General features: G+C 39.2%; 1 protein-coding gene across 1 annotated transcript in view; it reads right to left on the bottom strand.

Annotated features, from left to right (window-relative positions):
• The window catches only part of LOC135476314 (cytochrome P450 3A9-like), a 14,643-nt gene extending 1,788 nt beyond the window's left edge, over positions 1 to 12,855 (bottom strand). Inside the window, exons 1-11 of the mRNA XM_064756303.1 lie at positions 12,657 to 12,855; positions 10,954 to 11,047; positions 10,436 to 10,488; positions 9,087 to 9,189; positions 8,771 to 8,890; positions 7,506 to 7,594; positions 7,115 to 7,260; positions 5,391 to 5,524; positions 4,652 to 4,760; positions 3,064 to 3,221; positions 385 to 473 (exon numbers count right to left, since the gene is read on the bottom strand). Coding sequence (XP_064612373.1) covers positions 385 to 473; positions 3,064 to 3,221; positions 4,652 to 4,760; positions 5,391 to 5,524; positions 7,115 to 7,260; positions 7,506 to 7,594; positions 8,771 to 8,890; positions 9,087 to 9,189; positions 10,436 to 10,488; positions 10,954 to 11,047; positions 12,657 to 12,733 — 1,172 coding nt within the window. The 5' untranslated portion in view covers positions 12,734 to 12,855. The remainder of the gene's footprint in view (positions 1 to 384; positions 474 to 3,063; positions 3,222 to 4,651; positions 4,761 to 5,390; positions 5,525 to 7,114; positions 7,261 to 7,505; positions 7,595 to 8,770; positions 8,891 to 9,086; positions 9,190 to 10,435; positions 10,489 to 10,953; positions 11,048 to 12,656) is intronic.
• Positions 12,856 to 13,942: the final 1,087 nt, after the last annotated feature.

Below are 13,942 nucleotides of genomic sequence, written 5' to 3'. Positions count from 1 at the left end.
TGTGTGCGAGTCAACCTGGGAAACAGTCGAGCCACAACAAAGAAAATGATTACGCTTTGAATGGACGAATGCATGAACCTTGTTTTTGGATAATTATGACGTCGTCCAAGTCAATAAAAACCAGACTTAAAAAAGAAAGAAATATTCATGTAATAGAAAAACCTATGAAACATGACACATCACCCAGCCCCCGGGGACCACTGCCACCGGGCCAACCAGTCATGTCTACTTGCATTAAGCTCTCAGTGCTGAGCTCTGAGCCAGGCAGCAAGGTGGAGAAAATCGGAGTGAAGTAATGTAGCGAAATGGAAATAAATGAACAAATAAATCAAAGGAGATTAATCACTGAACAAATGTTAATTTTGAGAAAATTGTTTTCCTCACCTCTGAGCTGGAGGATATATCCTCAGTACTTCTGACAGGCACATGTCCAGGTACTGCAGGTTCATTACATTCTCATACGTAGGGTTTTCCTGAAATCATACAAACCCAACGGTGTAAGCCGCGATAAGCAGATCAGTGTCACTCGAATCCAGGACAAAAGCCCCAGTGATAAAAGCCCCGCGGACAAAAACCCCGGCGGACAAAAGCCCCGCGGACAAAAACCCCGGCGGACAAAAGCCCCGCGGACAAAAACCCCGGCGGACAAAAGCCCCGCGGACAAAAAAAAATTAGGCAACAATATCCGACGGTCTAACAAACATGATGCTAAATATCTGTTGACGGGAATTCCTATAGAGTGACTTTGTTTCCAGAAATAGATCTACAGTCAGTTTCGCTTCTTGAGGTGCACAGTCTCTTGCACTCGGGTCGATTTGCCGTCTTACTATGAGAGTTTTTTTTGTCATCAAAGCGTATCCCAGTCTGTCACTCGGGTTCAACATTTTTCCTCTCATAATCGTTGTACACGTACGTTTTCAAAACAATATATATCAGTATGTCATACAGGTTATAGCTTACTACGATTCACAGTATCACATCGCAGCGGCCTTAAGGTATGCATTTTGAGTCAGTTTACAGGCATTTTATGCAATTTGATGTGTTCACCATAGCCGATTTATTTAAAAATTTTGATTATTTAGAAATTTAAACGAAGTCATATTACAGTTCACAAGAAAAATATTATTTTGGAATGATCTTAAAAAGAATAAAAAATAATAATTTATTTTTACAGGTCATTGTGTATTTTTTTTCTCTATTTTATATGCCCTTCGTGGATATATGATAAATAAAAACATCAGTGATCTTAACGTTAAATCGGGAATTAACTGTAAATTAAAATTTATATATTATTCCCCGAAATCGGGAAAAATGAATGTTGGCTACATGTTTCTGAACACCTACACTCCTCTGGAAAAAAAAACAGCCAAGTTTTGTTTCTTTTGTTTTCTGAGGTTAAAACCATCACTGCTACAAGTATTTGAAATCAACCATTTTCTTTACAGGTTTTAGGCTATAACATGTTTATTATATTTCCGAGATAGGAACAATTGACATATATACAAGATATTGTTCTTACAATAGGAAGTAAAGTTCTAACACAAGCAGCAATACAGCAGTTGTTTACCACTCCTGTAGACTTCTTTAGTTTTCAGATAAGCGTGGAATGGAGGTCGAGCATTCTGTTTACCAGATAAGCGTGGAATGGAGGTCGAGCATTCTGTTTACTAGATAAGCGTGGAATGGAGGTCGAGCATTTTGTTTACCAGATAAGCCTGGAATGGAGGTCGAGCATTCTGTTTACCAGATAAGCCTGGAATGGCGGTCGAGTATTCTGTTTACCAGATAAGCCTGGAATGGAGGTCGAGTATTCTATTTACCAGATAAGCCTGGAATGGAGGTCGAGTATTCTATTTACCAGATAAGCCTGGAATGGAAGTCGAGCATTCTGTTTACCAGATAAGCCTGGAATGGAGGTCGAGCATTCTATTTACCAGATAAGCCTTGAATGGAGGTCGAGCATTCTATTTACCAGATAAGCCTGTAATGGAGGTCGAGTATTCTATTTACCAGATAAGCCTGGAATGGAGGTCGAGTATTCTATTTACCAGATAAGCCTGTAATGGAGGTCGAGTATTCTATTTACCAGATAAGCCTTGAATGGAGGTCGAGCATTCTATTTACCACATAAGCCTGTAATGGAGGTCGAGCATTCTGTAATTGATTCAGGGGATTATGTCCGCTGCGGGTTTTGTCCGCGGGAGTCCGTCCCCCGTGTCACTCTATCTACCTGTTATTTATCGATGTTTGTCTGTAGGTCGATCTATCTCTCAAATGATTCATATCCTATCTGAACATAGCGGAAATCGGGAGCTGAATTCGATTGACGAATTATTCTGTAATAGTACCCGTGTCACTCTGTCTGTCTGTTATTTATCGATGTTTGTTTGTATGTCGGTCTGTCGCTCAAATGATTCATATCCTATCTGAACACGTCCGCTTCGGGACCGGTAGATCCAGGATCAATCCTTGATCGAGTCACACCTAAGACCTTAAAAGAGGAAGTTGTAACTTCCTCGCTTGGCCTTCAGCATGAAGGGGATACTGCATCGACTAGTTGACCTGTATCAGTATAATGGCTCTGGCGGGGCGGCTTAATTGCCTTCGGTAAGTCGTCTCAGTGAAGCAGCACTAAATAAAAGAGCGGTGGAAATCCGTCCTGCAACAAGGCGGCACATTACACGTACATGCACCCTAAGGATTTCTTCGTCGTCATATGGCTGAAAATTTGTTGAGTACGACGTTAAACCCCAAGCACTCACTCACTCGGGAACTGAGTGCAAGGCAACACTGTTGATTTGCTCTAAGACTTAGTCAAAGCTAACCGCAAAAGAGTACCAAAGTAATACACAATTATGATTCCAAAACAAGAGAGAGTGTGTCACATTACATGACGTCACAACTCGTCTGAAATATATTGTATATTTGCATGTAATTTGTTTTCAGTGTTGGTAAAAACTAAATTTGAGCGGTAGAAATACGACTGCTGTTTCTTAATATTAATGATTAATTATTTTTTTCGAAGCTTTACTCAGTCTCCATTATAAAAAAAACAATACCTACGTTTTTCAATTCTCTGTCAATCTCCTCAATTAGCTTTTCTTGGCAGTCGGGATTTACCGCCAACGAGTGGGCTAGCATGCCCAAGGTTCCAGCCGTAGTTGCGTATCCAGCCAGCAGAAACACAACGGATTGAGCCATTATTTCAGTTTCGGTCAAGCCTGAGCAAAAAAGACTGGGAAAACTTAATTACACGACATAAGCTCGCTTTCGATGGCAAGAACCAGCTTCCCTGAGTGACCTCATAATTATTTTATAAACCAGTACAATGGTGGGTATTGGGTGGAGTACAACATGAATTGAGGGAGGGTGACACCAGTGACCTGAACTGCTGTCGACTTTTACTGTAAACCCTGTTTCTGAGATAGCCATATTTGAAATCTTTCCCACGTTTTAATATTATATAACCTTAATAAATGAATTTGACTTTATCTCTTGTAGCATATGATCTTACGGCAGTATAGTTTCAGATATGGGTATTAGGAAATTCAATCTATCTAGTTATCCGTAGAGACAATACTGTAGGCTGTGTTATTGCATGAAGTTTATTCAAACAGCTTGTTGGTGCAGCTATTGTAAAACAAATTACTCTCCACAGCATGTAACTTGTTTTTGAATAATTATGACGTCACCCGAGGCAATGCGTTCATGGTGTCGAAGCTAAGCCTATGGACTTTAACATTATGAATTAGAAAAAGTCTTCTGCTTTTTCTTTGTAATAACATGGACGTCCAACGTATCAATGTGTAGAGCATGGTTTGTTACGTGACACTGACTAAAGGCAAGATTGGTAGCACGACAGCAGAATGTAGGCGACTCTCTGAAAGAAACAGACTGTAGATACCAGTACGCACATTACGAGGAATCACGTGACCACAATAGAGGGACATCCCTTTTCAACGTGACGGCGTGGCTAATTTTTATATGGGTGGTATACATGAAATATGATTGGACTGATCTTCTGAATTATGTTTTTGGCGGGTTTTTCGTGTCAAATATTGTGAAACTAATGATATTCCGTCGGTAGCTTTACTTTAACGCAAATACTTCCACGATAAGAAATAGACAAATGGCCCCCAAGGCTCTGTGGAGGCGACAATGTTTAGCTTTGGGATATCATTCTGTTGTCATACACTCAAAAAAATAATCCGTTAATTTGAACAGAAAGTCTGTGATGCCAGAATGTATTTTGTTATTATAACACAATATTGTGTCATAAGCAACATAATGTCCTGTTAATCTAATATAATCGTTATGTTAAATTCATAGAACCAGACCGGAATATGTTTATATATATTTATCAAAATATTCCATTGCTTAAAACTTACGACTGGTTTATTGCACACCAGAAATGTTCAAGTCAGTGAGCAAGATACCAAAGCCTTGAATTTACACTAAAACTACCTTTAAATGCAACCCCTTTAGGTCTAGAGTTATGAAAAATCTGCTTACAGCTTCCCTTACATGTTGCTTTAAGTTTAAGATCGAGTCAAGTGAATTTCTATCTTTTTATCAGGCTATTGGCCAATTGGCTATTGGTGAATGCTCTTGTTGTGACAACTACATGACGACCTGGCGATCGGAGTCGTACCTTTCCTTTGTTTCTGGATGTCGTTCTCCAGTACTTTTGTGTCAATGGCGGAGGGATCAAGGTCATCAATCTGAGCATCCATCATCAACTGAAGTAAGTCACGCCTCTTCTGTAAGGGTAATTTTTTATTACTTTATTATTTCAATACTTCAGATTGTACCACTGAATGTGGTGGTACAAGAGATTTAGACTGAAGAACACTTTTGAAAAAGCAGGTTTTCATATACATATATAAGCATAGATCGCATAAATTTTTAACAAACACAATTATGTACATAAAAACTACAAAATTTGATTAACCATATATACATATGTTCCATATCAATAAAAACATTTGAATAACTATAAGTACCGATAAGTATATAACTTTGAGACACTGGTGATATTTATGCACATAACATTTTTGTGGCGATTTTGAACGGCTTTTTCTGGTTCAGAGAAAAGCAAGAATGACGATAAAAATTTCGCCTTAAAAATATGGCGGCTTACATTTCCATGTCCAACATATGAAGTCAGATCGGCTGCCTCATACATGTCATAACCGCGAGGTCCAAATTCAAACCCGAATTGGGTCGAATTACAAATGTTGGTATTCTCTTGTTGATGTCAACAACTTTAACCTAAATAATAAGCGAACAAAATAAACAAGCTTATAAAGAACGTTAGATAAACTTTGGAGCTTTGTCATGAGAGGGACCTAACAAAAGGCACACACAAACGGAAATCAGTGCAAACTTACAATGTTTTTCTCCTTCCGCTCTGAAATGTTACTTCTGATATTTTGGATAATGGCATCCATGGCATCTCGAGTTTCTTTTGGCATGGCACTAATCTCAAAATACTCCATGATCCAAGTCAATGGTGGAAACATCACTGATAATTAAGAAAAAAGAAACGGCTTCTGAAAACAGTTCACTAAAAGTTAGTGTAAACATGACGTGTAACAGTCAGAATTGGTGTGTACAGTAAACCAAGAGTAAACAAGCGCAAAATCGCAATATCTGCGACATCCTGCAAAAAGTCGATGTCTTCGTATTCCCATGCAGGTATCTCGTTAAGTGAACGGCATGCTGTCACAAATTTACCTAGAAACAATCCAATCGACCGACCAACAGGCAGAGCCACTTTACTGAGCTCTTGGCTGCAAAAAAAAAAAACACTCTGTTCGTCCGTTTTGAATGCAAAAAGAGCATAAAAAATCCAGTTTCTATACATAAAATAAATCTCATCAGTTTTTGCAAAACTTTTACAGACTAATTCGTCAATCGAATTTATGTTAAAACATTTTTCTAAACCTCTGTATTTTTGTCTCTCATAGGATATATATAGAGGACAAAATGTAATAGAACATGCTTAACAAAGTTTTGAGAATAATTTGCTCTAGTCGACACGGTGGTACATGTGACCATTTGCCAATTCTCACACTGTCGCTGCTGCTCTGGTTTTATGCTCTATGCTGAAAAGTTTTTTTTTATTATACCCTGTACTGTGTTTCCGGTATATATTGCGTCGGCATGGAGTTGAGTGAGCCGTGTGACCGAAATAACCCAAGCACGCGTCATCCTGGTTCATATATAAGTACATGAGATATTAATTAACTCTTTGAGGATTTGTTCTACATGTGTAAGGCTTGCTTTGTAGAGGGTTCAGCACTGATTAAGCCTGATACCAACATTCACACTGTCATCACAGTACTTGTTATCTGTGGTATTATTGCCATTTAATTTATGTTTGAATGGTATACTTGAATATCAGATATCTATACCCCGAAAAACACCAATCATCGGAAATCATCGGAAAAAGGAAATTCCAATATCGATAATCACATTCACACAAGTAAAAAAAAGTAAACGTCTTAAACAAGAGGTAGCTTGACTTGGCTCAGTGGTGAAGAGGGCGAATATGTTGGTGAAAATCTTTACTTTGAGCATCAATCTTCATACCCCTCCTCTCATTGTTCTTGTAATGGAGCCTTTCATGATAATAACCCATCGACAGCAATCATTGAACACCAGTAATGTACAACCAATATGGTCGATACAGTGTGAAAGAGACTGGTTCATTTCCGGACACCGCCCGTTGACGACCATCGTATCAGCGGAAATATTCTCGAGTGTACGCATAACGCTAATTCCTGCATTTTTAGGAGCAGTAGGTTCCGGCAATTTTGAAAAAAAAGCATGCTGTTCAACGAATCTGTTTCTCTTCAAGCAAAACAACTGATAATGACAGCTAACAAATCTCTCCTGCTTTGAAATGTGTAATGATGTGACTTATTACCAGAGGCTTGCCATTAGTCACGTATCTGCTGTTGTCTGATTCAGTGGAAATCTATATTTATCTGTTTACTTATTTATTTGATTCGTTTAAAATTGTAACAACGTACTCAAAAACATTTACTCGAATGCGATTAAGTTCATGAGTACTGGAAAACGGACCATTTTCTTATTTATCGATACTTACTATTGAGGAACATGAGAAAGGATATTCTCTTTTGGAACATGGTTTCCAACAGCTTGGCAAAGGGATCATCTGAGTTCTTTTGAAGGTTCGTGTCTATACCAAAAGCTGTGGTAGCAATAGCATCCATAGTAAAATTCTGGAAGATCCTGCAAAGGGTAAATCGTTTAAAATCTCGAGACATGCTTTAGTACAATTGTCAGATGAAAAGAGAGAAAAACGTGCAATGTGCACAGCTCAGTGGTAAAGTGCATATCTAGCAAACGCTGAGGTACGCGAGGTGTGGAATCAATCCTAGTCTTTGGCAGTGAAAACAGTTAAATAAATCAGTAAATCTGATTACACGCACGAAGTTATCCAAGAAATGTAAACGTTCGATAAAAGACCCACAAACTTTTTCATTTCTACACTCTTTCCTTCTTTGGAGCCCTCAAAGATGACATCTTGTAGGTTATTCAAACACCCTTGGAGGATGGGGACCATCTGTGAATAACAATGATAAATACTGTTGACCATGAAAGGAAATCTGTGTTATCAAAATAATGGTATACGTTGCAGAATTCGTTCAGGTAGTAACAGTCAAGATTAAAACGAACTTCGATGATGCTATTGAAAGGCATTAGGCCATATATAAAGAGAGATACCTTATGTCTTCTCTACCTCATAAGTCATTACTACACAGATTTGCGTGTCAAGAATGTGTCGTCAAACGCCTAATTATATTACGTACGTCATAATTATGCTAACTCTAATTTTCTTAAATCTGACAATGAGTAAAGTTCCCCAACCAGTCCATATGGAAAAATTGTACGCAATCTCTGGAGCACTGCTTCATGGTCTTGCTTAACCCGGAGCTTGGGGCTATCGTGTTGAATTACAGAGCCACGCTGGATATGAGAACAGCTGCAATCAAAGCGCAACTGAGATACACATTTTGGTTACTTAGATTTTTTTTTTTGATTGGTGTTTTACGCCGTACTCAAGAATATTTCACTTATACGACGGCGGCCAGCATTATGGTGGGTGGAAACCGGGCAGAGCCCAGGGGAAACCCACGACCATCCGCAGGTTGCTGCAAGACCTTCCCACATACGGCCGGAGTGGTTACTTAGAGCTTGTCAACCAGAATGATACATGATTCAGATAATGATGAAATTTTATCTGTCTAATGTCTCTCTTTATAATCTTTCTTAGTTCTTTGGTTGCTTGTGTTAAACGTTGTCTGTCCCAACTAAAATGTCAATGTGGCCAGAACAAAAATTCCAATTATACAACAAAGTTTTTACATTCACACTCTGCCGGGGTTAAAGGTCAGAGTCAAAAGGACCCGGAAAAAACTATGTCTTACCTCTCAGAGTGTGTCGGAGCTAAAGGTTGGAGTCAAAGTGAGCTGGACAAAATTCTATGGATATATCAGAGTCTTAGCTCTCGGAGTCTACCTGAGCTTAAGGCCAAAGTACACTCTACAAATTTTCTATTGATATTTCAGTCTTACCTCTCGGAGTCCTGATAAAATTTGTAGTGATTTATCAGTCTTACCTCCCAGAGTGTGTCGGCGCTAAAGTTTGGAGTCAAAGTGGTCCGATTGATCTGTCTCAGATAAAAATTGGAGTCGAAGTTATACTGACAAAAATCGAATGATGTATATTAGAGTCTTACCTCTCGGAGTCTACCGGAGCTAAAAGCCGGAGTCAAAGTGGCACGAACAAACTTCCAGTGATCGTCTTCCAATATAGTAAGCTGTTGACTCTCTATTTTTGACAGCGATACCGTCCCTCTCTGAGAAAAAGGAAAAATAGTCAGCTGCTGGCTCTCTATTTATGAGATGCTAAGTTGCTGACTCTATTTTGACAGCGATAAGGAAAAATTAAAACAGCTTATCTCTTCAAAACAAGATATCAAGCGGCAGTATTGCTTGTCAATAATAACAAATGAATTTGTTAAAAACTTTTTAAACTGAAAAAGATAATCTCACCACAACTGTCCTGTTGACGAAGTTGGGGAATTGTTTGATGAAAATTTCTTTCACCATGTCTGGGTCGGAAATCATCAGTTCTGGAGTGCGAGCCAACCAGTTCCTGTGCCATAATGGAGAATAAAATATATTACAGGTCACACTAATAGTTCCTTACAGGGAGAGACCTTGGTAGCAGGATTGAAAAGCCTTTATGAAAATAGTAGTCTCAAATGTGCTAACCATAGTGTCCAAACATACGAGGTAAAAGGGGAGAAAAGACTTTTCAGTATTCAGGATCCAGAAGCCAAACAATATTCAGACATGTTTGCAAATTATTTATTTATTTATTTGATTGGTGTTTTACGCCGTACTCAAGAGTATTTCACTTATACGACGGCGGCTAGCATTATGGTGGGAGGAAACCGGGCAGAGCCCGAGGGAAACCCACGACCATCCGCAGGTTGCTGACAGACCTTCACACGTATGGCCGGAGATGTTTGCAAATTAGATTCATGTGGCGATTTCATGACATCAAACTTTAACTGATAGTAACAGCCTACACAGTTGAATGAGTTGACTGGTCGGGTGGATTTCAATATTGCTTTCCTCTGATATCTTTGAGCATAAAGTTATATTTTCAAAGGAATAATTTTGTAGTAACTTTCATTAAGCTATAGCAGAATAATGTTCCGAATTACGTCGGCAGATTTCAGCAATAAGTCTACAGAGTCATCTGATAATGATTACTTTAGTGAAGATGTGATAAAAGCCTTCTTTAATGCAATGAGCTATTGGTGAGTTAATATCCGGCTAATGAAACGCTTTAATAATAGCCTGTGTGAAGCTGGTGCAACCGGTGAAATCCGGCCTCTTGTCAGTTTACCTTTGTCAGAGTTTTATTCTAACTCTTCACGTAAATGCTTAAATAGTAGCAAATTACAAACAGATTTAGACAAAACAATGTAATAATGCCAGGAGCAATTTATTTGACGTCACAAGAATACTCAAAATTCTGTGTTGCCTTCACATGTAACCAATAATACCATGAAAACATCTCAAAGGGACTAAGCCTCGGAGATATTTTGTTCACCAGCAGAATCCCCGTGTAGGCAGGGATAAAATATAAAGGGCAAACTGAGATAACTAAGCTCCTTGAAGGGCTGTACGAGTTGTGTATAAAACCAATCATTTGACATATGTCATCCTCAAATGTAAAACATATTAATACAGCAAAATAATTCTGATTTTTCCGTTTTTGGCATTATTCAAAGTCTAAAAATCAACTCAGGGAATTCTCTATTTAAATTACTGGCGTGAAGATTTAGAAAGTGAAGATCAAGTGATGCAAGTATGTTTTAACGACTTACAAATACACAGGGCCGTATTTCTTCACGTTTTCACGATCTGCCTCCTGTACTCCCTGTAAACAGAAAAGCACATTTATTACAAATGTATCTTTTATCATTTAAAACAGGCTTAACCCCGTATTCAGGGATATTTTGCTTATACAACTGCCGTCAAATAAGTGAGTGGGGGAATAGCTGTCAGCTGTTAGAGAGAGCAATAACGACAATATATTCAGTTTAACAAAGCAATTAAGACGTACAGCATAGAGAGTAAAACCAGAGCAACGACGATAGTGTGACAGCTGGCAAATAGTCACATGTAACCGGTGAAATACGGCCTCTTGTCAGTTTACCTCAGTTAGGATTTTATTTTAGCTGTTCATGTAAATGTTTAAATAGTTGCAAATTATATGCCCCATAGCCGCATGGCTCTATAACTTTCCACAAATGCGTGGTATAAGTTACATAGCCTAAAGAAACGTGGTGTAAGTTAATGCGTGGTGTAAGTTACATAGCCTAAAGAAAAGAAACATACTTACTACTCTAAAAATGTCCATCATATTTCCAATGAAAGGTAACGGCTTCGGACCCGGGTATGGGATTTTTGTGGTCTTGTAAGGCCATACTCCATAACTAAACTCCGATGAGAAGAAAAACTTAAATTATTTGTAATTCTTACATTTTTATTCATTTTCATTTGATTGGTGTTTTACGGCGTACTCAAGAATATTTCACTTATACGACGGCGGCCAGCATTATGGTGGGTGGAAACCGGGCACAGCCCGGGGGAAACCCACGACCATCCGCAGGTTGCTGGCAGACCTTCCCACTTACGGCCGGAGAGGAAGCCAGCATGAGCTGGACTTGAACTCACAGCGACTGTAATACTTACACGATTCAAAAGAAGACGGGGACATTCCTGTTTGAGTTGAAGTTTCATGAATATCACGATTTTATGAATATTTTTTATATATATGCACATGTATGCTTGGGGTTAAACGTCTTACTTAGGCCTACCCATTTTTTTTTCAGATATACGACGACGAGGAGTCCTTACGTGTACCCTGCCGCCACTGAAGTATCTTGCCGAAGACACCAGATATGACACACGACATTATGGTCATACTGACACCGGGCAAACTAGCCCCCTTTCCTTGCTGTAACATCTCAGTGCTGCCCGCCAAGCGAGACATACACAAGTACCAAATTTAAAGTTTTTGATCTGACCCGACACAGGTTTGATCCCTGGTCTCCCGACCTGTATATAACTATTAGGTCACTGAATCGGTCGGTTGTTTGAATAAGGTGAATGAATGAGGAATTGAAATTCCCATTCAGTTACACATTTTAGTTAGTTTTCCATCTGATTAAGTCAAGGCTAAAACGCCCCCATATATTGTTTCTTTCATCAGATATTTCAGTCTTATTGGTAAGCTGTTCATCAGATGAAATATATTGGATGATAACAATGCCATGCACGTGATCCTGGTTTGGGAGCATGTCGAAATTCGCATTAAAACTTGTCAGTCAGTGTAAAAGTTTGATAAACTGTTAATCTAATGAAAAATTTTGAATATATAATCTTGTTAAAGTATTGCAGTGTATATTGTAGCACATGTGTACCTATCCGTTAAGGCTTCTTACAAGCATCGAAAAGGCTTTAAAGGGTATGGAGGAGGCTGTCAGACAATGTACATGTTCACCACCATGCTGCACCTGATATTTCTGTGAAAATGTTGCTTGTGTTGTTCTTCTCCTGAGGCTATTTGTAGTACGTGTACAGAGCGCAGTTGCCGTTAGGGGATTCCCCTGCTATAAACAGAAACTAGGTCACCCTAGCCTGAGTAACCGGCAGTAGAGTCAACAACAATGAGAGTATGCAAATACACACTAGCAAATAATGTACACAAATATGGAAGAACGCCAGATTCACTGTGGCCAGGGGGTGAGACAGAGGGTGCATTCAGAATACTTGATATATATGCATTTCAAAAGGATGAAGGCTGTTATTGCAATGGGTAAAAGAAGCATTTTTATTGATGAACACTGATTATAGTTTTGAGAGAGAATATTTACATAGTGATGAAACCAACTGGCCTACAGCCAACGTGTGGCACATATGGATCAAGAGGTCAAGGTTGGCCAGTAGTGGCAGGGATGTTCAGCGAGCGTAGAGAGCGTCGCATGCACTGTGGGGAGTATGATCTGTGTAAGAAAAGCCATGAAGGTTCAAGATACTTACATGTATAAGGCAGCTGCTACAAACAGCAAGACGTACAGCCACGTCGGCAAGAAGAACACCCAGTCGCACACACCCATCGCGGAACAAGAAAACGCAGGAAAGAAGAAATCTATATTCTCCTACCTACCGGAGGACTGTTAAATTCCAACAGAACTATATTATATGATGACGCATAGCACAGGTCTATGTACGTGACAGGTACTCTCGCGCGCAGGTCAAGAGGCGAACGGAAACACTATTCTCACAGTGCTGCGCAGTAATGGCAGCTGTAAATGCACTCCAAGGTCACGATACTGGTGTAGCTTATGGCTTTAATATGCATGTATTGGCCCAGGGCTGTTACACGTGAATTGTTCGCCCCAACCTTTCATTTCAGCTTAGACATGTCACATGTTTTGGCCTCGGAGCAAGTGCTCGGATAAATACCAGCTACAAGACCTGTACGCTAATTAGCTAAGCACCAACGGGCCTTTGAATACAGCTTTTCTGTCATCGATAGCTCAGTGGCTAAAAGTGATCAGTGTAATGGGTGAATAATCGAGGCATTGATAAAAAGTGCCATGTCTATATTTATTTATTTACTTGATTCGTGTTACATCGAAACTGTAGGCTTTCCATGCTGTAATGTGTATGTACGGTATATAAGTATATATCTGTGTCACTTTATGGTTTGTTGCCATTTTCCTGTTAGTAGGCCCAACCTCTTTTTCAGCCGACTAAGAGATGTACATGCACTGTCGGAGAATTTTTGAACAATGCCTTAATTCCTGGTATAGTATTTATCATATCCAGCAATTGTGTTATGTGGGGATTTTAATCAACGTGTCATCCTGTTTTTTACAAAAACTGATTCTAAGTTAAAAAAATATTCCATTCAAACGCCTTTGTTCTAAGTTTCTTAAACTTTTCAGTTAATAGTAGTATTTCTTGTGAGCAAATGAGAATTTCTAGTGATCTGACACTGACAAAGGCCGTATTTCACCTGTTACGTCTGACCATTTGCCAGTTACCACACGGTTATCGTGCTCCGGTTTTACCCTCTATGCTGTAAACCTTTTACTATGCCATGCTGACATGTCCTTCGCTAGAGGCTGTATATACATTGTGTTGAATGATATCATCACGTTGGAACACTTTCAATCAAACCGTAACTGTGAAATTAAGGGTGATGGTAACTTCCCTTATAATACCTTGACTCCGGTGGGAACTCCCCTTATAATACCTTGACTCCCATAGGAACTCCCCTTATTATACCTTGACTCCGATGGGAACTTCTCTTATAATAC

Source organism: Liolophura sinensis, chromosome 10, assembly GCF_032854445.1.
Source record: "Liolophura sinensis isolate JHLJ2023 chromosome 10, CUHK_Ljap_v2, whole genome shotgun sequence".
Lineage (NCBI taxonomy): Eukaryota > Metazoa > Mollusca > Polyplacophora > Chitonida > Chitonidae > Liolophura > Liolophura sinensis.
The sequence above is the reverse complement of the archived record's forward strand: the minus strand, read 5'-3'. Positions and strand labels throughout refer to the sequence as shown.